This window comes from Haliotis rubra, unplaced genomic scaffold (genome assembly GCF_003918875.1).
Source record: "Haliotis rubra isolate DU_JTF1 unplaced genomic scaffold, ASM391887v1 Scf39, whole genome shotgun sequence".
NCBI lineage: Eukaryota > Metazoa > Mollusca > Gastropoda > Lepetellida > Haliotidae > Haliotis > Haliotis rubra.
In genome coordinates, this window is record NW_025767068.1 from 1,930,257 (window position 1) to 1,956,090 (window position 25,834).

Sequence of the window (25,834 nt, forward strand, 5' to 3'; positions counted from 1 at the left end):
CGGAATCCATCCATCAAGAGATCCGCTGTCCAGACCACACCGGACCGAAGAAGCATCCCACTATTTCATTACTGAGGTTACATCATTTCGCAGTGTGTCCGCCACTTAAAGAAGCAATCTGCAACATCTCAATTCCACAGAGTAAAGAGTGTACGTACAGTTCAAGGACCAAATGGCTCAGTTCCAAGTTTGAAAAGCTTCTAATGAACATGAGCAATTCAGCACCTCCCTGCACAGTGTCGTAATAGCCGACATGAAGTGGTTCGCGTGGAACCAGAACAACCCAGCACATAGCTACACACCAACATGAACAATTTCCTAAGCAATCAAAACTATCAAACGTTTTTCAAGTAAAACGATAAAGTTTATATTCCCCGCATTGAGAGGGTGTTTCCAGGGTGAGAAGTACGTCAATGAGTGAGATAGGGACTGAGGGTAACCCCTAAGCGTTTCCTCAACACGTAATATTGTAGAATGATGTTGTATCGCCCTTGCTCCCTGGACGCCTAAAGTGAACTGGCAACAGAAGCATTTAAATACACTACACGAGAAACTGTGTAATGATGCCGAAGGAAACTGTTTAAATCCCCGCTACAAGTAGTGATTACTGACATCATTATCGATTCTGAGAAACACACAAAAAGTCGTTTAAAAAGTCATTAAAAATACCATCTTGTATCTCCATTTGTTAAACCTCTCCTTATTGAAATAGACGAAAGATACTTTCATTCTGGTAACCATTTCAGTTTTAGTCATATATGAATGATATTAATATTCTTATCTCTTAATTTTTGCTAATTTAAAAAAAAATTTGTTATATTTGTTTCAATAATGATACTTTCACGATGCATTTGGATTCTTCAACAGTATGAGCAAGTGCATTGTCTATATAAATTCCTTCATATACTCAGGGGGATTAGGTAATGTCCTTCAGGTGAAGGCGAACCAGTGACGTCATCGAGATGTCCTGGGATATATAGCATTAGTCAGGCCAGCTACTATAGTACCCAACAGTGAGGAATATTACACGTGCAGCCGCAACGATGAGGACATTAATTGGCAGATCTGTCCTCATTTATTCGTCTCCTCATTAGTTGCAGAGTGTTCTTGTATACCAGGCGATAAAGCTATACTCCAAACCAATAAACACAAATGGCGGACAGGGGGTTCCTTAGAATAGCCTCTGCTTATCTGCGTCAGGCTAGAGTGTTGACAGACAGCACCATATCTTATACCGAAACAAAATGGTTGGCACCGGGACCGTTGGAGTCTGCGAGTTATGAGAGTCTCGGACCCGCCAGGATGCAACAGGTGTTGCTGGAATAAGGGTGAACGCTGATTGTACAGGTGGATGCCACTTGCGATGGATCTGAATATGAGTCGTGTATGTGCCGCTGAGTCTGTAAATAAACATTGCCCATTGAACAACTATTTTGGATACATCTATCTCTGCTCTGCGGCAACGTTTGTTGTACATTAAGAGAAGAACATGCATGTTGCCAGATGTAATCTTTATCACACACCGTCTACCTGTCCTAACTGGATAACCTTTAGTAAACAAGAACTGCTACGAATGTAAAACATCAAACTTCTGTAAACCGTGATCCATATGATATATCATACTTTTAGACAGGACATGCTTACCCTTTTCACGAACACCGGGTGTCACTGTTGATTATCAGTGCTTCATTCATATAATTTTCACAGCTGTTTCGTCCTTTTCAACAAATGCCGTCTGTTTCTGAGGATAGACAAGATTAGGTATTCTTTTGCACTGACGATAAATACTTGAGAAATAACAGTTAATTAAGGTGTTTAGAACATAGAGAAGCCTTCAGGATATCCACATGCATAATTATGCTCAGTTAACTGATTTATCAGTTTTGATCATATATTTCTGTGTCGAATGAGAAACATTGTTTTTTACTTTCAGCATGCGACTGTCACCCTGTGGGCGCCCTGGGGAAGACGTGTAACCAGACCACAGGTCAATGCCCCTGCAAAGATGGCGTCATTGGGCTTACCTGCAACAGGTGCGCGAAGGGGTACCAGCAGAGCAAGTCTCATATCGCTCCTTGCATCAGTAAGTAGAATTTTCTGTTTCTGCAGGTTTCTTAGTCAACAGAACACACAATATACACATACAAATATCTCTAAATAGTTATAAATTTAGAACAAGTACACATATTATTCTTGTACTAGTCGTCATGTTTGGGGTGGGTGGGTGGTGTTCTTTCAAAAAGCTTTTTTTTTTCCTTTTTTTTTTACTGTGTTGGGAATAGTGTATTTTCGTGTTGAGAAACGAATTTTCAACATAGATGTATATATGTTTATGGTTTCATCTCCCAGTTCTCTGTAAATATTTGATAATGACATATCGATCGTGCACGTGAACATGTTGTGGCTCCACCGTATTGAAACTTGATAGACCGTCGTTTGCAACACTCCATTGAAACGGACAACCATGTACGTGCTGGGCCCTCTCCCGGAGTTATCACAGGTTGACTTCGGCAGTGCAGCGTAGGGGCCTGGAGCCAGAGGTCATGTTGCATTACAATGCGTGGGGGGTAGTCTCTTGTAACCGGGAAACATGAGGAATATTGCTATTTTCATGTGTCAATATATTCAGTGCTGCCACGTTGAGGGGCTTCCCGTACCCATCTTGTCATGATAGATTACTCGTAATAGGAGTTCCTTCCCATATAGGTTTCATTTATGATTTCGAAGACTCGTTGTTTGCCTCCACACAAGTGCCAGAGGACACAAGACAGCCCTGTCCTTTGCTGTGATGGGAGCTGCATGTCGCGGGTTCGAATCCAAGATTTGCCTAAATTATGATCCTGGTTGTTCCGCTTAATACATATGGGATTCCCTTGAGTGGTGAACGTCTACTGCCTTCATTTAACCAACGTGACGCTAACACGCTGTGATATGATTCTGTTGTATGATTATAATTTCATTTGTTAGAAGTACTGTTTCGTTTGTAATGACTATTGGTTGAAGCGTCGTTAAACCCAACTCACTCACTATTACAAGTACCACGTGCTATGTACAAGGACCTAGCCTTACAGGACCACGTGGAAGTCGTCCTGGAGTAGTTGACCATCAAACGTAGACCCCTTTGTAGTTATTTGTCCAATACGTTATGCAGGCAGATTAATGCTGTTTAAACCACGCTACAACCTATGTGAGCGTCCTTTAGAGAGCCACTGTATGTAGATTATAATTCGTGTTGCATTTCCAGGAATAACTCTTAATTACTCATAGTTAATATCTGTAAGCCCCCAAATTGGACTGATTCAACGACTTCTACCTAATAATATATAATCCAACCTAGAGTTCAAACCGTTGTAAAGACCAGAGCCCCGTTCCACAAAGCGATTCTGGATGCACGACTATCGTAAGCCCCTGCTAGTATAGGAGTTAGATCTAAGATCGCTTTGAGGAACGGCCGGTGGTGGTGCCGAGTCTGTTCATGTAACCAGTGTTTACTGTCACATTAGAAAACGTCCTGCTGCAACTGTCAACAACTTATTTTACCGTGTAGTTCAATCATTAACTGGTATGTTGTTCCCTGCGTAGTTCAGTCTCCCCGGTGTGTGTTTTGTAGAGTCCTCCTTCAGTATCTCCACCATGTAAGACGAATGTTCCAGTCACCCCCCCCCCCATTATCATTGGACTATAGATCGGACGAGCTAGATTGCCACTAGATGTACCTACCCATGAATACATTGTTCATATAACAATTACAGAGGGTAACTATTCATTATTGACTGTCTTCATCCACAAGAAACAATATCACATAGATATGTCGGATAGTGATCTGGTTCAACACCGGAGATTGAGAGCGAATAGAGATTTGATTGTTCTTATAACGTCACTGGCCCTTGACGTTCAAACAGGAGTTCAAGTAATCAGTTCGTGTCTGGGATAGTTAGGTTTGGGATTGCTATTGAATTTGTTATCCAAACTCCGTATCAGATCTTCTCCAACTGAAAGAACCCGTGAAAGAGTGCATTAATCAGACTGAAGACCCTGGGACGCTATTGACTGAAGTGATGGCGTTTCATAATTAACAGAGTAGTATAGAATCCCTGAACAGTAACAGAGAATTTGGTTGGAACTTCGCAATGCAACTGATATTTGGAGTCAACAAGTCATATTATTGCAACGTTTGGGACTAGGAGGAGATAATCCAAGTAGATTGTGTTGACCATGGATGTTTGTTTCAGGAATGAAGAGAGTGCCCAATTCTACAATTAGAGAAGACGTTTTCTTTCGCAGTCGAGGCTCGAAAGACAAAGAAAGTAATGCCGCATGTATATCAAGGCATGATCTGAGGAAGAATTAGAAATACATCATTAGTGTTTTAGGTCAATGACTTTGTTATGCAAATTAACCAACTTAAACGGCATGCATGAGAACCCCCCCAACCTCCCCGAGGGGTATTACCGAAGGTGTTCATGTTCTCCCTCTCCGATATGTCGGCAATTCTATTTGGCTTCATTCTCTTCTAAATGCATGGTATTTTAACAAAGGCAAAATGATGGAATACCTATATTTTCCCTTAAGAGATTGACAGAAATAGTTCTATGATCTGTGATGGAAGATGTCAACAGTGGAGATAATATTCACCCAAAGCGTCTGAATCAGTCTAAATATTTGCAAAGCTGATAACGGCTTAAATTCCACCAGTATCATTAGCCCATCATGTCTGTCTCAACACTTACAGTTAATCAGTGGTTTGGCTTTGCGCATTTCGAAAGGCATATTCTTTCTCCATAGTTCTGAAAGTTTGATTTTGTACAGCGATACATACACGTCCCTGACAAAATGGTTCATAGAACAAGCGTAGAGCATCTTGAATTATCCCCCTTGTCTGCCTTGGCCTTACGATATATGTGTTGGCAATGCAAACATATTAGAACAAATGAGACAAACGTTCTTAAAAATGGCAATGCAATATTTATTGAACATTTTACATTTTCTTTGTGTTATGCATTTAATGTGAAATCAAAGGCAAACTATGCGTGATTTGGGGCAACTATTTCGTATATGCCACTCTTTTCCTCACTTTGTAAGCTATCAATGCGGTTTCAGTAAGTCACTAAATATATTTTTCGAAGTCTCTTCCTTTGTACTCAATACCTTTCCACTCTGATTGCTGTCGCCCAGTGGACGTTTCTTGCTGTAATCGGACATGAAAACAGGGCAGATGCCCCTGATACGCGAGGATGACCCAACAATAATGGATTGGTTCTCTACGGTTTCTAAAGTGTGTGTTCATGCCCTTTCACAGCTAACTATAACTATATTTCTGTGCATGGTTTGAGAACGTACGGACATTCTTTTCAATAATTTTAGATTGCATGTTACAAAACAAAAAAGACTGATTTCTTACCTCTGTGCATGTTTAACTGTCTCTAAGAGGGAGGTTAAAGTATCATGTGCCATCACTAACGGATATGACAAAGTGCATGTGAAAACAGAACCTTGGCTTCAAACAAAATACTGATCTCTACTGGTTAGGACAAAACTGTTGCATGTAACATAGATCTAATCATATACAATAAATGTCAACAATAAAATGTCAATTTGACTTCAATGTAAAATTATGCCCACTAATTACATACAAGACACCTGTCAGCCCCACCGCTTGCGAGTTTAGCGAACAATGACAGAAGGCCGCATAAATGCCATGCTAGGAAAGAATTAATTGAAAGTAAAGTCGCGAACACGTTAGGAAAATGGAGGAGTATTTTCTTACACACTGCTATTTCATGAGGTGACAATTGTATTGATACATATTTCTAGCAATAACAAATCTTTGGGATTTAAGCCAACACACGAGGATTGTCCGGGACAATGCATGCCCCTAGGGCAGAAAAGAGACGAAATCTAACGGAGCACTGTTCAAACATTGGCCGACGCTCTACCAGTGGGACTGTTTGGTTATGCCTTCATTATTGTGTACCTGTAGGAAATTGAAAAGCGTTAAGTGAAGCGGGAGGGTGGCAATGGTGTAGGACGTTGATGTGAGTGTTAGATATTGGAAACACTTGGTCCCATCTATACGTTCCTTAGTTACCATATACCTTGGAGGTTTTCGAAGAGAATAATAACACACTCTAGAAGGAATACTCATAAGACCTCATAACCTTACTTTAACCGGCTCATCCGTCATAAAACGTCATAACCTAGGATGTAATAACTGGTTTAACGTCATTGAAGTGCATAGTTTTATTATGCTGTCATTGACACATCGTAATCTCTTGCCTCTGTGTCTTGCCCCATCGTATCCTGGACCTAAGGATGCGCTGTTGATGGTCTGTGGGGTTCTTTCATAGGCGCTACCGATTGAATTAAATCCATCTTTCATCCACTCTGTTACTACTGATATCATTGCTTTACTGTCATATTCCTCAACCCAGCGTTTTGAAGTAGAGATTCGTGGGGTCCGTAAACATTGCCATCAAATAAGATGAAATGACAATGTGGTCTCTTGATGCCCATTCCGTTTGTGGAATGAGGAGATACAATCCCACTTTTCATCTGTGTTTGGCCTGAGATCCAGTTAACTGAGACATAATATGCTCAAGAGGGTGTGATAGGGTTGTAAATAGGACGAAGATGTTAGGAACATTAATGGTTCCCGTAAACATCATGTGTTGTCATTCAGGAGTGGAGCCAGCTTTACAGGCAACGAACCCTTAATAGGTATTTTGAATGTTCTGTGACATAACTTGTATGGATTTCTGGAAACGTTATAATCTCACTTTAGTTTTTTCCTTCTATTATTAATCTATTTGTTTGAAAATATAATTGTTCATTTGATTTTTCTATTTTCATTTAGTTCTTCATTTGTTTATTTAAATAGTGTATTTTTGCGTTGGCGTCTATGGTGTATTCTTGTAACACGTTGGGATACACCTACAACAGCTACATAGTTGACAGCAACGTCGGCGTATACATCTGAACTGAGTAACAATTGATTTATTAATCACATGACTTGTTAACATTTTGCATTGTTTAACAGGACCACGGAAGCCAAGGACAAAATGTCTTTTTTCTTCTGTATAGGGTTAAGATTAAATCAAAGCATCTTCTCCAGATGACTGTTGTAAAACCACTTCTGATTCCTGTACAGCTCAGTATAGCCCTACATAGTACATCACGTATGTGGTGAACGACCTGCCTCAAACATCACCTCCCAAACAACAACAGTTTGTTCTTCTCTGTTTCAGAAATACCCAAGCCGACAACAACATCAAAGCCGAAAAAGACGGGTAGGTTTTCATTCCAGATTTATTTTTAAAGCTCAAGTATCCGTTGGATGAAGTAGAAACTCATACATCAATCTTTTTTGCGTTTGGTTTTTGACTGAATGCTTTTTCTTTTAAGTTTTAACGCTTCTGCGACTAAACTTAGGACGCACCCCGTCGCTTGATCGTTTTTGTGAATATACACCTTCTCCACTTTCTGGCAGGCTAACGATAAAATGTCAGAAATGTTCATCCCAGACAGACAAGAGGAGGTGGATTTGCTGCCATAACACGTAACTAGGATGGTCTTTGAATCGTCGAAATGTTTAAGAGAGACTCGTGCCCTTGATAAAAGTTTGAAAATCTTATAACCACAAGTTAATCTCTAATCAAACCTCTCTAAAATGAACTCGATACACGTGAACAGGAAAGGGTAGGGAGTATCAGAATGAAGCTGAAGCGATGAGTGCCCATAGATTGACAAACAGGTCTTTTGAGGGCCGGGAGCGTTGGATACCCCGTCAAGGAGGCTTGAATGGTGGTGTCCGGCTGGACAAACATTTCCTGCCGGTCACTGTTTCCTTGAACAAAGATAAGGGACAAAGGATTTGTCACGAATGGCGAGAGGTGTCATTACCATCAAGCAACGTCTTCCACATGAGACGCGCTTCCTCGTAAATTCTTCCCAGGTAGCTATTGAACGACCCACAAAGACTGACAAGTACCCGTTACAAGATTGTGAAAACCTTCCCTCTGCTACTCAAAACGCGTTCCTGAATTAGGGTCTCGTTCTTGCCACACTGGAAAATCATTGATTAACACCCGAGCCATTTTGAATTGACAAAATATTGGAGTAATAATGATAAGGATAGGTTTCACAACAAAAATCAATAGTCAGTATCAAACAAGAGCCTTGGGCCTGGCCCTAAACCCAGCTCACCCCACTCTCTTTGGCACAAACCAGATTTGCATCTTTGGTTCGTACTCTACATGAGTTTACCTTATCCAAAGTAATGATCTGAGTGAGTGGGTATGGTTTTACGCCGCTTTTAGCAATATTCCAGCAATATAGCGGCGGGGAACACCGGAAATCGGCTTCGCACATTGCACCCATGTGGATAATCGAACCAGGGTCTTCAGCGTGACCTGCGGACGCTATAACCACTAGGCTACCCCACCGCCCCACTAATGATCTGAAGATGTTATCTCAGACAATTGTACATTATACTTCCTGAAAGAATCCTTATCGTCTCCGTGATACGTTTAGACTTTTTACCTTTCTCGAACCACTAGCACGTTGTGTCTAGCAGAGAACATCTTGCTCTCTTATTCAGTCAGGCTGGACAAAAATTGAAGCCTAAATCGTTCTCTGATATTTATTATATCATGCGATAATATAAATATCGCATGATATAATATAATAAATATATTTATTTGCAAATAGCCCATGTTTAGATTGTTGTAAAGCTATGTGAAATGAGTGAAACCCCGATGACGACCGGTGGTTTATGAACATAACGGTATTGAAGACCTGCACACCTCCGCGTACAGCCGGGCGGGGTTCCAGGGCCAGCAGATGTTGCGTCAATCTCTCCACACTGTCAGACATTCTTTGTTCAATGGGAGTAATTGTCGCTCCTAGGATCTCATTCATGTCCTTTTTCCAGAAGAAATTTCAGCCGAAACTATTTTTTCCCATAGCCATCAGATCCCTGATCTCGCCTTCTTTCAACAGAACTAGGAGAATTACACTTTCTTTGGCTTTACATTCTTTGGCAGTTTTTATCAAATGTCAACTTTTGACTGGCATACAGACCTGTTACGAGGGTTCACGAACCGCGTTTGGATACCCAACCAACAGGATCGCTGATTAGAAGAGTTCCCTTTAGAACTAACAATCTTATATATTATTCAACCTCGTCGAAATGAATCCAATGTTCAATATTTGGTTCCCGTAAAAAGTTATAAGAACATGTTTGTTTTCAAATTAATCGCTTTTTTCAAAAGAACTGAAGTGTCAATATCTTACAACGTCACAGAAGAGGAACAACAGATCCTGGTTTATAATACTATGCAGTTCATCAGAGAACCATCAATGTCAGGTTGGCAATACGTGGTTATTAGATGTAATACTCCTTGTTCTGTAAACAATGCTGCTGGCGACTGGAAACAACACCACCAAACCGCGGTTGTTTATGTCAACCTAGTCAATCCTAGGGTTCGTACTCCGCCGCAAACCGCGGTTGTTTATGTCAACCTAGTCAATCCTAGGGTTCGTACTCCGCCGCAAACCGCGGTTGTTTATGTCAACCTAGTCAATCCTATGGTTCGTACTCCGCCGCAAACCCGCTGTTTTGACTCGATCATCAGAACCTACACACGCATCACATCGTTGAGCTATATTCAGGTGGCCGGCCATTCTGCTTTTCCACTTACTACTTTATAAGTTGTATTGGGGTAAGAATGTCCTTCTGCCGTGTCGCCCACTGATAGGCCCCACCTTCAAGGCTCTACTAAATGTCATGCTCCGATTTCACACATAATAAAACAAGAGATTGACCATATAAGCAATGTACGAGGCGTCGGGGTGTGTGCCAAGTTTATAGTCACTGTACATGTCAAATGGATGACATCGCCCCACATCAATTTTACAGATTGAAATCGTTCATGGCGTTTTGGGGGTGGCTGCACGCGTGAAATGTGATGGTATCGCGATGCTGGGGACTTCTTGTAGGTTCCCAAACCCACCACACTAAATCCGATCGGTACTTTGACGATGCCGGTGGTTTTGAAAGGAAATCCATTTCCGGCGATAGGCGTTAAGGAGATTCCATGCATCGGTTGTCAGACTGGGATGTTCCAGTACTTCAGTCTCCCCACACTGACAGAACACATTTAACTCTGTTCTGATTAATGTAAAGGAGACAACTTGGATTATTTGCCCGTGGTTGAACCCACCCGGCGGGATCTACCGTTGGCAACGTGGAGACGGCGACTATGTTGGCGGGATGTGGTCGTACAGGCCATTTATCAGAGAAGGTGAAGCGGGTTTCTGTACTAGGTGCGAGAAGGCATAGATCGTAGATAACATACGTGCGTGGGTTGCTACAGAGGACGAACATGCATGTGTAGTGGGTATCCCCCTGCATCTGTTACCTGTTCAATAGAATGTTATTCGAAGTTCGGCTTAAGCGAATGAGGCTTGTGTATGTAAATTACCCAGACGTATTAGATAAGTAGGCTATTGAACAATCTTGGAAGGGCATAGAAATTACGTTCCTCGTAAATTCCATACTTAACAGTTCCACCCCTAAATCTGACTTTAACGCTTATGGTAAGTTTAACGTAGAATTACTGAAGACCTAGTGTTAAGAACATCATTAAATTATCTGAACTATACCGTTATTACTAAACACAAACGTTCGACTCTACGAACGGTATGTTCGACTCGCACGCACGCAGCTGGGTAATATCCTTCTACTGGTACGGAACACACGTTAGTTTACAGACAAGTGACGGCCTGACCGCTGAACGTGGGGAGGCATGTCAGGGTACGTCTCACACTCAAACAGTACACACGTCGTCCAAATAACACCATGTGTTAATGCTAAAGATACATTGCCTTACCAGTAATTCAATCACAAATACGATTTCAAATATTTTGAAATTTCAACTTGTGGGTTGTCCCAGTGCGACCACCTCCACCAATGGGATCATGGGGAAAGAACTGTTTCTACACTGTACATGAGCGTAACCCTTGGCTAGTTACAGAAAGGCTAATCCGAGGTGGATTGGGGGTCCGCACGAACGCTGGTTATATCACGTGCGGAGGAGATCAAAAGATCACTCTGGTAGCACCTGGTTCAGACACAGCGCGAGAAATACAATTAACAGGCATGCGCAGTGTACACGGTCGCTGAACAAAAGCCCGTGTACCAGCAAACTATGCGTGTTATGCGCAAAGTTTTTAACGCTCAAGTTCACAGTAGGCAGTGATTTGAAAGTTTTGAAGTTGAATTAACACTTGAGGAATATTTCGCTTTGTCTGTGATCGTATCATGCTCAGAGTGCGATTGCAGCACCGTGAGGGAAGCTACAGTCTTTGTTTAAAACATCCGACAACGTCAATACACAGCCCGTTTGGGTTGACTTAGGTAATGCCTCTGCCTGTAGTCACCCGGGGGCGCACTTGATTCCGTCTTGACGTTACGGCTTCTGTAAACCATTTTCTTTGAATTTTAAATTAGAAGACCGATTTAGGGATAATTATGACGCATTCTAGTTGTTTGCAACCCAAGAGACGTAAACCATATGGTTTGTCTTGCACTCTATGGTACGGAAGCAGATTTAATTCAGTTTGACGTCTTCAGTGTGAGTAGGTTGTAGGGTTTCGTCCGTTGTCCACCCGTTCTACTGTTAGAACCCAAACTTAATCATTAATACTTCATGTTTGATATATCCCTAGCTGCAACGAAATAAACATTTACCTGATACCTTACCTACCCGAAAAAAACATTTACATACATTAACATTAACATATCTTATGAAAATGTATGGTCACCACAGTCACCACAAATGGTAGTCATCAAAGAAAGTCATTATATATTACATAATTCATAAGGAGAAAAGTCAGTTGTATGAATACATCACGAAGAACAACTTCGTCATGCCAATGCTACAATATATATCTCATGTAAATGCTGTAATAATTGAAATGGTAATTAAATCTTGTCTGAATGCTAAGATGAAGCTGTGGTGCCTGTAACATGAACAGAACACACTTTGGTTTCCCTTTTAAACCTCGAAATAACATTGATGCACTTCCCAAATAATATTGTGCGCTTTCGCATTACTATTGTGAATACAATGATCCACAGTGTTAAAATAGCCAAACTCAGGGTGCTAGATAATGTTGTGTCTTTCATATGAAATTACTAATCCTTAATTCTCAATCAGTACCGACCTAAACAACATGGCTTTCATATTTTGTTTGGACTAAGTGTTCCTGAATAAGTATTTTGTATAGGTTTTTAAAGTTTTGTCTTTTATTACATTTCAGTAAAACAGTCGTCCGAATGCCGGAAATGCAAGAAAAGAAGTCGAAGACTCAACATGAAAAAATTCTGCCGTCGGGACTTTGGTGAGTTCGTTTACCTCCCACAGAAGTATAACCCCCTATTGGCGCTGATCACTTTGAAGTGTGTAGGACAATACGCAACCATTTTTGTCACGTGATATGGGAGATAACTCTAACTTGAATTAAATCCTAATTTAAACTGGGAAATCCCCAAATGTGCGGACTTATCTCTGGCTTTTTGTGTATGTGTGTTCAGCTACGACGGGAAATCTGTTTTGACGGAAATCATCCATTCTCACATCCCTGGAATATGATATGTCAAGTGTGATATATCGATAGTTGGATATTTATGTTGCGATTATATCTACGTCCCATATTTGTCCCGTCATCTGGAGCGAACCAGGATCCTTGGTCGCTCATCCCGAACACACAGTTATGGTGTTTGCTCTGGAAATACTGGGGTGGAGTGGAATTTTGTTGGATGGGTTGATTAGGGAGTCTGTGTGGGGTTCTGTTGGGTGGTCGGTAGGGTTGGGGAGTCTTTGGTGGAGATGGTGGGGTTCTGTTGGGTGGTCGGAAGGGTTGGGGAGTCTTTGGTGGAGGTGGTGGGGTTCTGTTGGGTGGTCGGAAGGGTTGGGGAGTCTTGGTGGAGATAGTGGGGTTCTGTTGGGTGGTCGGGGGAGTCTTGGTGGAGATAGTGGGGTTCTGTTGGGTGGTCGGTAGGGTCGGGGAGTCTTGGTGGAGATAGTGGGGTTCTGTTGGGTGGTCGGTAGGGTCGGGGAGTCTTGGTGGAGATAGTGGGGTTCTGTTGGGTGGTCGGTAGGGTTGGGGAGTCTTGGTGGAGATAGTGGGGTTCTGTTGGGTGGTCGGTAGGGTTGGGGAGTCTTGGTGGAGATAGTGGGGTTCTGTTGGGTGGTCGGTAGGGTTGGGGAGTCTTGGTGGAGATAGTGGGGTTCTGTTGGGTGGTCGGTAGGGTCGGGGAGTCTTGGTGGAGATAGTGGGGTTCTGTTAGGTGGTCGGTAGGGTCGGGGAGTCTTGGTGGAGATAGTGGGGTTCTGTTGGGTGGTCGGTAGGGTCGGGGAGTCTTGGTGGAGATAGTGGGGTTCTGTTGGGTGGTCGGTAGGGTCGGGGAGTCTTGGTGGAGGTGGTGGGGTTTTGTTGGGTGGTCGGTAGGGTCGGGGAGTCTTGGTGGAGGTAGTGGGGTTCTGTTGGGTGGTCGGTAGGGTGGAGAGTCTTGGTGGAGGTAGTTGGGTTCTGTTGGGTGGTCGGTAGGGTCGGGGAGTCTTGGTGGAGGTAGTGGGGTTCTGTTGGGTGGTCGGTAGGGTCAGGGAGTCTTGGTGGAGGTAGTGGGGTTCTGTTGGGTGGTCGGGGAGTCTTGGTGGAGGTGGTGGGGTTTTGTTGGGTGGTCGGTAGGGTCGGGGAGTCTTGGTGGAGGTAGTGGGGTTCTGATGGGTGGTCGGTAGGGTTGGTCATCGTGTTGGAGACAGTCGGCTGGATCATAATGGTGGTAGTTATTTGAGGTGTGATAGTGACTGGGCAATGGCAACTACAGTAGTTTTTGTTTAACGCCGCGCTTGGCAACATGACGGCGGTTATAGATAAACGAGTATTGACCAGATAGTCCAGTGATTGACATCATGAGAACGTGTTGACCAAGTCAGCAAGCCTGACCACCCGATCCTGTTAGTTGCTACAAGCGTTTTTTGCTGAGGATCAATTGTAACCCGGATCTACCGACTCTGGAGTAGTAAATAAAACGTTTTATGGTAGACAAATGGAACACATTTGACAGATCAGTAACCAAAATTATGCCCAATGCAATCCTCTACTTTGACTTGTACCACGTGTTTCTGTGTTTATTCACCTGAACACGTGACTTGCATGTGCATGTGTTTGTGACGGGTCCCACCGGTTGGGCAGGATGTGTTAACCCAGCCGGAACACCTGGTGATAACTATGTGATAGAGATTCCGAAACACATGATACAGTCAGAATTGTACGGTGGACTTAGCAGATATTTCCTGTGATAATCGAAAGGGTTTTGCCGTCTATATTTATATACATAGCAAACATCCTCTCATGTTAATCATCCCATTTCATCATCGCCACGGTAGATACTACACAACTGAAGGCGTATTTCAGCATTGCCGGAGTAGTTATGGGCGTGCAGGAGGTAGGTGTTAGCAGACGACATAAAAAATGGGCGGGAAAAACTGTTTAATCTCCACAAGATCTGTGTGCTCTGCCTGGTATCTGTATTCAGCAAACACCCCTTCAAGATGTCGTCGCCAATTGAATCTGTCAAGGTTTGAAACACATAGACAGAGGAATAATCCTTTGCCGCTTACATCAATCTCTGATATCACTATTAGTCAAAACAGTTGTTGATATCTCGTATGGCGGCCTAATCTCACCTGACAACGTCTGTGCGTCTGCCTCCGGTTTGTGTGTTTTCACGCCTTTCGTATCACCTAAAGCGGGCAAAGACGGGATAAATAGCTGGCTGTTCCAACGAGGATTAGGCTTGTCATAACAAGGTTTCTTCTCGCCTACCGCTTGTGGGGAAGCGATGTTGAAGTTGTTAATTGTTCAACAAAATTGTCAGGCTGTACTTCAATGGTCACTGTCAGATCGTATTAGCTGCCTCGCTGGGTTATCACCCAGTGCATACAGGAGTGTGCCTCGACCGGCTCTCCGTCCAACTGGCGGTATCGCAGTGTGCTGACTATCTACCTGTAGGTATCAGAGTGTGCTGACTATCTACCTGTAGGTATCGGAGTGTGCTGACTATCTACCTGTAGGTATCGGAGTGTGCTGACTATCTACCTGTAGGTATCAGAGTGTGTTGACTATCTACCGGTAGGTATCGGAGTGTGCTGACTATCTACCTGTAGGTATCAGACTGTGTTGGCTATCTACCTGTAGGTATCAGAGTGTGTTGACTATCTACCTGTAGGTATCAGAGTGTTCTGACTATCTACCTGTAGGTATCGGAGTGTGCTGACTATCTACCTGTAGGTATCGGAGTGTGCTGACTATCTACCGGTAGGTATCAGAGTGTGTTGACTATCTACCGGTAGGTATCGGAGTGTGCTGACTATCTACCTGTAGGTATCGGAGTGTGCTGACTATCTAGCTGTAGGTATCAGACTGTGTTGGCTATCTAGCTGTAGGTATCGGAGTGTGTTGACTATCTACCTGTAGGTATCAGAGTATGTTGGATATCTACCTGTAGGTATCGGAGTGTGTTGACTATCTACCTGTAGGTATCGGAGTGTGTTGACTATCTAGCTGTAGGTATCAGACTGTGTTGGCTATCTAGCTGTAGGTATCGGAGTGTGTTGACTATCTACCTGTAGGTATCAGAGTATGTTGGATATCTACCTGTAGGTATCGGAGTGTGTTGACTATCTACCTGTAGGTATCGGAGTGTGTTGACTATCTACCTGAAGGTATCGGAGTGTGTTGTATATCTACCTGTAGGTATCAGAGTGTGTTGACTATCTACCGGTAGGTATCGGAGTGTGCTGACTATCTACCTGTAGGTATCGGAGTGTGCTGACTATCTAGCTGTAGGTATCAGACTGTGTTGGCTATCTAGCTGTAGGTATCGGAGTGTGTTGACTATCTACCTGTAGGTATCAGAGTATGTTGGATATCTACCTGTAGGTATCGGAGTGTGTTGACTATCTACCTGTAGGTATCGGAGTGTGTTGACTATCTAGCTGTAGGTATCAGACTGTGTTGGCTATCTAGCTGTAGGTATCGGAGTGTGTTGACTATCTACCTGTAGGTATCAGAGTATGTTGGATATCTACCTGTAGGTATCGGAGTGTGTTGACTATCTACCTGTAGGTATCGGAGTGTGTTCACTATCTACCTGAAGGTATCGGAGTGTGTTGTATATCTACCTGTAGGTATCAGAGTGTGTTGGCTCTCTACCTGAAGGTATCAGACTGTGCTGACTATCTACCTGTAGGTATCAGAGTATGTTGGCTATCTACCTGTAGGTATCGGAGTGTGCTGACTATCTACCTGTAGGTATCAGAGTGTGTTGACTATCTACCGGTAGGTATCTGAGTGTGCTGACTATCTACCTGTAGGTATCGGAGTGTGCTGACTATCTAGCTGTAGGTATCAGACTGTGTTGGCTATCTAGCTGTAGGTATCGGAGTGTGTTGACTATCTACCTGTAGGTATCGGAGTGTGTTGACTATCTATCTACCTGTAGGTATCGGAGTGTGTTGACTATCTACCTGTAGGTATCGGAGTGTGTTGTATATCTACCTGTAGGTATCAGAGTGTGTTGGCTCTCTACCTGAAGGTATCAGACTGTGCTGACTGTCTACCTGTAGGTATCAGAGTGTGTTGACTACCTACCTGTAGGTATCAGAGTGTGCTGACTATCTACCTGTAGGTATCGGAGTGTGTTGACTATCTACCTGTAGGTATCAGAGTATGTTGGCTATCTACCTGTAGGTATCGGAGTGTGCTGACTATCTACCTGTAGGTATCGGAGTGTGCTGACTATCTACCTGTAGGTATCAGAGTGTGTTGACTATCTACCGGTAGGTATCTGAGTGTGCTGACTATCTACCTGTAGGTATCGGAGTGTGCTGACTATCTAGCTGTAGGTATCAGACTGTGTTGGCTATCTAGCTGTAGGTATCGGAGTGTGTTGACTATCTACCTGTAGGTATCGGAGTGTGTTGACTATCTACCTGTAGGTATCGGAGTGTGTTGACTATCTACCTGTAGGTATCGGAGTGTGTTGTATATCTACCTGTAGGTATCGGAGTGTGCTGACTATCTACCTGTAGGTATCGGAGTGTGCTGACTATCTAGCTGTAGGTATCAGACTGTGTTGGCTATCTAGCTGTAGGTATCGGAGTGTGTTGACTATCTACCTGTAGGTATCAGAGTATGTTGGATATCTACCTGTAGGTATCGGAGTGTGTTGACTATCTACCTGTAGGTATCGGAGTGTGTTGACTATCTAGCTGTAGGTATCAGACTGTGTTGGCTATCTAGCTGTAGGTATCGGAGTGTGTTGACTATCTACCTGTAGGTATCAGAGTATGTTGGATATCTACCTGTAGGTATCGGAGTGTGTTGACTATCTACCTGTAGGTATCGGAGTGTGTTGACTATCTACCTGTAGGTATCGGAGTGTGTTGTATATCTACCTGTAGGTATCAGAGTGTGTTGGCTCTCTACCTGAAGGTATCAGACTGTGCTGACTATCTACCTGTAGGTATCAGAGTATGTTGGCTATCTACCTGTAGGGATCGGAGTGTGCTGACTATCTACCTGTAGGTATCGGAGTGTGCTGACTATCTACCTGTAGGTATCAGAGTGTGTTGACTATCTACCGGTAGGTATCTGAGTGTGCTGACTATCTACCTGTAGGTATCGGAGTGTGCTGACTATCTAGCTGTAGGTATCAGACTGTGTTGGCTATCTAGCTGTAGGTATCGGAGTGTGTTGACTATCTACCTGTAGGTATCGGAGTGTGTTGACTATCTATCTACCTGTAGGTATCGGAGTGTGTTGACTATCTACCTGTAGGTATCGGAGTGTGTTGTATATCTACCTGTAGGTATCAGAGTGTGTTGGCTCTCTACCTGAAGGTATCAGACAGTGCTGACTGTCTACCTGTAGGTATCAGAGTGTGTTGACTATCTACCTGTAGGTATCAGAGTGTGCTGACTATCTACCTGTAGGTATCGGAGTGTGTTGACTATCTACCTGTAGGTATCAGAGTATGTTGGCTATCTACCTGTAGGTATCGGAGTGTGCTGACTATCTACCTGTAGGTATCGGAGTGTGCTGACTATCTACCTGTAGGTATCAGAGTGTGTTGACTATCTACCGGTAGGTATCTGAGTGTGCTGACTATCTACCTGTAGGTATCGGAGTGTGCTGACTATCTAGCTGTAGGTATCAGACTGTGTTGGCTATCTAGCTGTAGGTATCGGAGTGTGTTGACTATCTACCTGTAGGTATCGGAGTGTGTTGACTATCTACCTGTAGGTATCGGAGTGTGTTGACTATCTACCTGTAGGTATCGGAGTGTGTTGTATATCTACCTGTAGGTATCAGAGTGTGTTGGCTCTCTACCTGAAGGTATCAGACTGTGCTGACTGTCTACCTGTAGGTATCAGAGTGTGTTGACTACCTACCTGTAGGTATCAGAGTGTGCTGACTATCTACCTGTAGGTATCGGAGTGTGTTGACTATCTACCTGTAGGTATCAGAATGTGTTGACTATCTACCTGTAGGTATCGCAGTGTGTTGACTATCTACCTGTAGGTATCAGAGTATGTTGACTATCTACCTGTAGGTATCAGAGTGTGTTGGCTATCTAGCTGTAGGTATCGGAGTGTGTTGACTATCTACCTGTAGGTATCGGAGTGTGTTGTATATCTACCTGTAGGTATCAGAGTGTGTTGGCTCTCTACCTGAAGGTATCAGACTGTGCTGACTGTCTACCTGTAGGTATCAGAGTGTGTTGACTACCTACCTGTAGGTATCAGAGTGTGCTGACTATCTACCTGTAGGTATCGGAGTGTGTTGACTATCTACCTGTAGGTATCAGAATGTGTTGACTATCTACCTGTAGGTATCGCAGTGTGTTGACTATCTACCGGTAGGTATCAGAGTATGTTGACTATCTACCTGTAGGTATCAGAGTGTGTTGACTATCTACCGGTAGGTATCAGACTGTGTTGACTATCTACCTGTAGGTATCGCAGTGTGTTGCCTATCTAGCTGTAGGTATCGCAGTGTGTTGACTATCTAGCTGTAGGTATCAGACTGTGTTGACTACCTACCTGTAGGTATCGCAGTGTGTTGGCTCTCTACCTGAAGGTATCAGACTGTGCTGACTGTCTACCTGTAGGTATCAGAGTGTGTTGACTACCTACCTGTAGGTATCAGAGTGTGCTGACTATCTACCTGTAGGTATCGCAGTGTGTTGACTATCTACCGGTAGGTATCAGAGTATGTTGACTATCTACCTGTAGGTATCAGAGTGTGTTGACTATCTACCGGTAGGTATCAGACTGTGTTGACTATCTACCTGTAGGTATCGCAGTGTGTTGCCTATCTAGCTGTAGGTATCGCAGTGTGTTGACTATCTAGCTGTAGGTATCAGACTGTGTTGACTACCTACCTGTAGGTATCGCAGTGTGTTGGCTATCTACCTGTAGATATCAGAGTGTTTTGGATATGTAGCTGTAGGTATCGGAGTGTGTTGGATATCTACCTGTAGGTATCAGAGCGTGTTGACTATCTACCTGTAGGTATCAGAGTGTGTTGGCTATCTACCTGTAGGTATCAGATTGTGTTTACTATCAACCTGTAGGTATCAGAGTGTGTTGGATATCTACCTGTAGGTATCAGAGTGTGTTGACTATCTACCTGTAGGTATCAGACTGAGTTGACTATCTACCTGTAGGTATCAGAGTGTGTTGGCTATCTACCTGTAGGTATCAGATTGTATTGACTATCTACCTGTAGGTATCAAACTGTGTTGACTATCAACCTGTAAGTATCAGACTGTGTTGACTATCTACTTGTAGGTATCGGAGTGTGTTGGCTTTCTACCTGTAGGTATCGGAGTGTGCTGACTATCTACCTGTAGGTATCAGACTGAGTTGACTATCTACCTGTAGGTATCAGAGTGTGTTGGCTTTCTACCTGTAGGTATCGGAGTGTGTTGGCTATCTACCTGTAGGTATCAGACTGAGTTGACTATCTACCTGTAGGTATCAGAGTGTGTTGGCTATCTACCTGTAGGTATCGGAGTGTGTTGGCTATCTACCTGTAGGTATCGGAGTGTGCTGACTATCTACCTGTAGGTATCAGACTGAGTTGACTATCTACCTGTAGGTATCAGAGTGTGTTGGCTTTCTACCTGTAGGTATCGGAGTGTGTTGGCTATCTACCTGTAGGTATCGGAGTGTGCTGACTATCTGGACTGCAAATTGGTAATTACAGAGTAACATATAGCTCCACCTATGCCGAACTTGTTAAGAAAGGTATGGCTTTATGGTTCACTGAGCCGTCGATGATGTAGCAAAACCAAAGAATGTATCCTTGATGTAAACTGAATACTATAGGTCAACAAGGTACAGATTACATACGATGTGACACAGTCGAGAGACACACTAAGCGATGATGCCTTGAACGTGCTCATGTGTCATGCTCTGTGCAACATCGCCGTTGATGGCAGTACCAGTTGTATTATGTTGTAGCGACCTGGAGTCCGGGGTGCTTGACTTCTCCAGCAGCACCAGCATACCTTGATTATTGTCCAATGACTCACTGCAAGTTCATGATCTTCTGTTATTTTGATACAACGCACGAACGTCACAACAATAGCGTGTATCTGCCCTGCCTGCTATGTAACAATTCAGCTCCAGTTGTTGACTTGCTACAACCGAATTCATGTGACCCAGTGCCAGCCGTGTCCTACAAGACACGATTAGTCGATTCTTCGGCATTCTGATACATGGATCCATGCTTGTAATGCTGGATCTGTATATGCGGGAGAACTGTGCCAGGCATTCACAACATTGTTTTCAGACCTTTCTGATATGGTGCTCTTTGGCTCTGAGAGGAAGTTGCGCCCAATACTGCTGCTGTTACGCTGACGTGATCCTGTTCCTTCTGTCTGGCTTAGATGGGGATTTCAGTGCATAATTACCTCAGATCAAATCTGGACTATATTCTTCAGTCCTTCATCGGTAACACTTTATCGATCAACACCTTTACCCCTACCATGACGGTTCCTAAACGCAACTCAAACCCCTTGCTGTCACACTGGTTCAAGAGCACTATATTCTGCACCGTGTTCCAAAATGTTTTGACATCCTGTGACTTGCGTCCACTGACTTCCCCCAACCCTCCCCATGTAAACCATTAAACCCACCCACCAACCCATCCCCCACGTTCGCACCCAGGCCCTCGTTCGTACCCAGCACACTCTACACTCACTTTACACGTCCCTTGATGCATTCATCTACAAGTAAAGGCTAAAGACGAGCATCCAGCATAACATCCAAGGACACTCGCTCACGGAACAACTGAGTCGAACCTCCTTCACCTCCTTCGTGTCCTCCTCACCACCACCCACACCCACAGCTAGACCTCTCCCCCACACTTCCACCCCTCCCCCAAACACCTAATCCCGGCAGCCTTTCACCCTTCATTACGCGCTGCAGTTATTCATACCAGACACAATCCTGCCACAGCTCTCAGAACCTGCATCCAATGAAGTGGTTCTAAATCTTGAGAGTGGTAATAAGTGTACCTTATGAAAGCGAAACAGAAGAGGCAAAATAATTCCGGGTCTTAACCACGTGCACATGAGAATTCCGCGTGGGGGAGACACAAATACTGTTGAGGTTTCCCTACCAGAAGGTTAGGCCTGTTTCCACCGCCCTTTTAGACATTCAGGGAGGAAGCAAGATGGAAACATGTTTGTAACCAGACCAGGATTCCCAAACATTGTTATCATGTTGTACAAGATTGATTGTTTATTGACAATAGGTTACAAGAATTATAACATAAAACAGACATACTGGGCGTTTGCGGGACACATGTGTACTCAGCTACGACTAATTATAGGGGATATAAGATAATAGGGAATGGAATGCTGTTTTGTCATGCAGAATGGGTATTGGGCTTCAAGATAACCTCAGCAACCATTTTATTTGAGTGTCACCGTGTAGCAATTTTGCCCAATGCCTTGTGTGTAGCGGTACTCACAGTTTGGTTGGAATAGTTACATGGACATCTGAATAGACTTGAAGTTTCTCCTACAAATCACAATGTGTAATTGAGTCTCTTGTTTCTTGCTGATCAAGGGGGACGCGTGGCCCAGTCGTCCATTGCGCTACATCTAGAACCTTAAAATGATTTTGGTTTCGTAGCAAACAATACATATTGAATGACCGTGCAGAGCCAATTTACTTATACATGGGTTTTTATGTTTTAGCAATCCAGGCACAGGTTCTGTCACGTGAAAAGGTCGATGATTGGGTCAAATTTACCATCAACGTCGTCAGCTTCTACAAGCGAAGCCAAGGGGAGAGAACTCGCCGTGGAGAAACCTACTTGTGGGTCCCAAAGGACGATCTCAAATGCAAATGTCCAAAGATCCGCTTGAGTCGTCGTTACTTGATTGTGGGGAAGTTGAGGAGGGACGACAACCGCACCGGCTACGTTGTAGATCGCAAAAGCATCGTGATCCGCTGGAAGGACAAATGGCAGAAGAGGTTGAGAAGATTTGCTAAACACGAGCGTCGCGGAAAGTGCCGGAAGTGAAGTCGGAAATAGTGCCGAATTGAATATACCTCGTATTAAACAAACACCCGAATAAAGATCAAGAGATTACAATACAACGATGAATAGGATGTGATATTTGTTTATCTCAATCGACTGAAATACACAGGGAATATGATATTATGTTTCAAAACGGAAATGACGTCATTTCTGTGTAGGTAGATATGATGAGAATCGGATCTGACCGCAACAATGCTGCATTGTGGGTATAGCTGAGACAGTAGTGGAGATGGACTCGTGTAGATAGCTTGTTGGTTTCCTCATCACAAGATTCATTCAAACAGATCAACGATTCAATAGCTGATCCGTGTCACTGAGGACATCGATTGACAGGAACTGATCACACTTTGAACTGACTCAACACGGGAAACCAAGTCTGAACCATGCTATGGTGTTTCTACATATCTGTGGTCTGTAGCAGTGACGTCATTGTCACATACAACATGACGTGGACATGTATTATGACGTCAGCGATAAGGTATTCTGGAAGCACACAAAGGCTATCAAGGTAACCGGACATTTGAGAGTTACCACCCTTGTTCTAGATTGTCTATACAATGTATTGAGAGACAATATACCAGGTGACTTGAGCGAAAAGCGTAGTAACTGAAGACATGGTTTCTCAACCACTTTACCTCTAAACGCGGAGGAGGATCATGAGCACTTTTGATGGTGTTGTGAAATTAAATTTATGAATTAGCGAGCCAATAGTCACGTGATTGTATATTTCTGTTGATTTGACTGGACCGTGGAGCTCGCTGCGAGGCATTCGATTGCGCTGAATCGCTTGCCTACATTTCTATCGCCTATGTACATTGCGTATTTGAGGACTATATTTTGTGGATATGTTTAAATATTAATAATATATATATATATCTTTATATATATCATGTTGACCTATAGATCTGGTAGATGTGATTGCATAATTTGTCATTGTTCTTTTAGACTTGTTCATGTTCTAGATCATGAAACTGCCACATTAAATTCATTGTCCATTGCTGTCATGTTTTGACATTTGACGTGTTGAAATGTCATACATTGCCAGCTGATAATTTATTCACGCGTCAAGAGATGAAATGTTATTTTATCATGCAAGTAAAATGAAAATTGGAGGTCAACCTGAACTATTTATGTCAGTATAAATATGACTCATACGAATTATCTCCCCTGTGTAGATAGCCCATGGAATACCGCCGGAAACGCATCACATTTTCTCACAAAGTCAATGACCCATTTATATAAATGAGTATCTGCCTGCACATTCCCCTGTGGAAATGTCAATATGAATATAAACCCCTTTATCAGGAATTGTAATAATGAACGTTCATTGATGATGTTAAGATACTTTCATTTACAACATGTAAGACTGTTTCATTTCAAGGTGTTCAATCATCACAAACCTCATCGGAAACTGTTTACGATATGATATTATCCTTTAGATGGCACCTGCCCCCCTCGTGTCAGAAGGCGTCATCTTCATGTTAGTTCGGTATGTTAAAGTGCTGTACCTTAATTGCATATATAGTTATATACCAAAATTATTGATTTTCGGCCATTTCCGTTAAGTTAACGGAAACGATCGAAGTGTTCCAAATGAAGAATGGCGAAGTCTTCCGACAATGTACATGTTCCCAGTAAGGTGTAGCATCTGTCATATTAGTCTCAACAACGGCTCGACATAAGTAAGTTTCATCATGTAGAATATTAGACTTCCAGACAATATATTCTGCCTTTTTCCCTTTTCTGTAAAGATTTACGATATCGAAAGAATTTTGTGTAAATCTACCAGAGATCGTTTGCATAGTGTCTGTAAATGTTGGTAAGAGCTGAATTATTGAATATTTTACAGTGTACATTCATATTTTTGTAGATTAGGCCGTAGGCCTGTGAAAGTGTATATTTTAATTTAACTAACCTATTGTCATTTCTCACCCACTCTGTGAATTAGCGTTGACTCAAGTAGACCGTCAGTCTGTTGAATCAAGTAGACCTCAGCCTGTATTCCCCGAGAATAAAGTCAGTATCTCCTATGGTGGGTCAACTAGTCTTCAATTATCTTGCACTAATACATCTGACGGTGTCGCTAAGTGACACAGGTTGCAACCGACAGACTGCAGCACACGCGCTTTCCCCACAGATTTAATCACGGACTATGCTCAACGTTTGTCTGCTGCTTGAAACAGATAAGTTTAAAACGCCTCCATTTTACTTAAAAAGATAATTACTCTGCCGTGGGCAACATTCGGTAAAAGATAACACTGCATGCGTTCTGGAACTAGAATACGGGTATTTAAAGAATACAGTATTTTCCCATTTAACATGGAAACATCGTATTTATGATGCTCATCAAATCCTATTGGATATTTTCAATTAAACTTTGATTTTAACATTAGAGACGTTTATTTTTTAAGGGTTTGGGTGTGTGCGTGAGTGTGTGTTTTTTGTGTGAGTTTTTTCAAGAGCGCTCACCCTTTCGCAAAAACACGTACATCTCCGAGAAAAACCATCTGACACTGAGTAAGTACATACGTTTAGGTGAGAAAGGTTATTGCTTTCAACAAAATTCACTAGTATTGATTCATTGGACGACACGTTTCCAAACAAGCCTGACGACCCTCTCTGTGCAGTCTATAGGAACAGTATGTCGGTGTACCTCAACAGAGGTGGACGATAGAAACTAACAGGAGAGTAGCATCCACTGAAAAGTGTTGAGAGGCCAACATGGGATTCAACGAAACCTCATCGTCCGGCTCCACAAAGTGTCCCGTTTATATAACAAATTTTCACAAATATATATTTATTCAGAATGTGTGTGTGTGTGTGTGTGTGTGTGTGTGTGTGTGTGTGTCTGTGTGTGTCTCTCTCTCTCTCTCTCTCTCTCTCTGGTTTCTCCCTCCCTCTCTCGTCTCTGTGATTATATTGTCTCTCTGTCTCTCCATGTCTCTCTCCCCCTCTCTCATCCCTCTCTCTCTCGCTCTCTCAGATTGATGAGATGATAACAGGATAGGACAAGGTCCCAGCTACTTATTACACCCTTTCCCTGTCTTCTTTCCAATACATACTTGAAATAGCGACACGGGCATCCAGCTCGCGTATGACACCGTTTAATTGAAGCTGGTCTACAAGACAGACTTGTTCGGTCGAC

General features: G+C 43.0%; 1 protein-coding gene across 2 annotated transcripts in view; it reads left to right on the forward strand.

Moving 5' to 3' along the window:
- Positions 1 to 24,719, forward strand: part of LOC124286706 (netrin-1-like) — a 71,151-nt gene extending 46,432 nt beyond the window's left edge. The window contains exons 3-7 of one of the 2 annotated variants that reach the window (XM_046723128.1): positions 1,934 to 2,083; positions 4,233 to 4,307; positions 7,245 to 7,286; positions 12,322 to 12,402; positions 22,343 to 24,719. In XM_046723128.1, coding sequence (XP_046579084.1) covers positions 1,934 to 2,083; positions 4,233 to 4,307; positions 7,245 to 7,286; positions 12,322 to 12,402; positions 22,343 to 22,671 — 677 coding nt within the window. In that variant the 3' untranslated portion in view covers positions 22,672 to 24,719. The remainder of the gene's footprint in view (positions 1 to 1,933; positions 2,084 to 4,232; positions 4,308 to 7,244; positions 7,287 to 12,321; positions 12,403 to 22,342) is intronic. The other variant, XM_046723129.1, reaches the window with a different exon arrangement.
- The last annotated feature ends 1,115 nt before the right edge of the window (positions 24,720 to 25,834 follow it).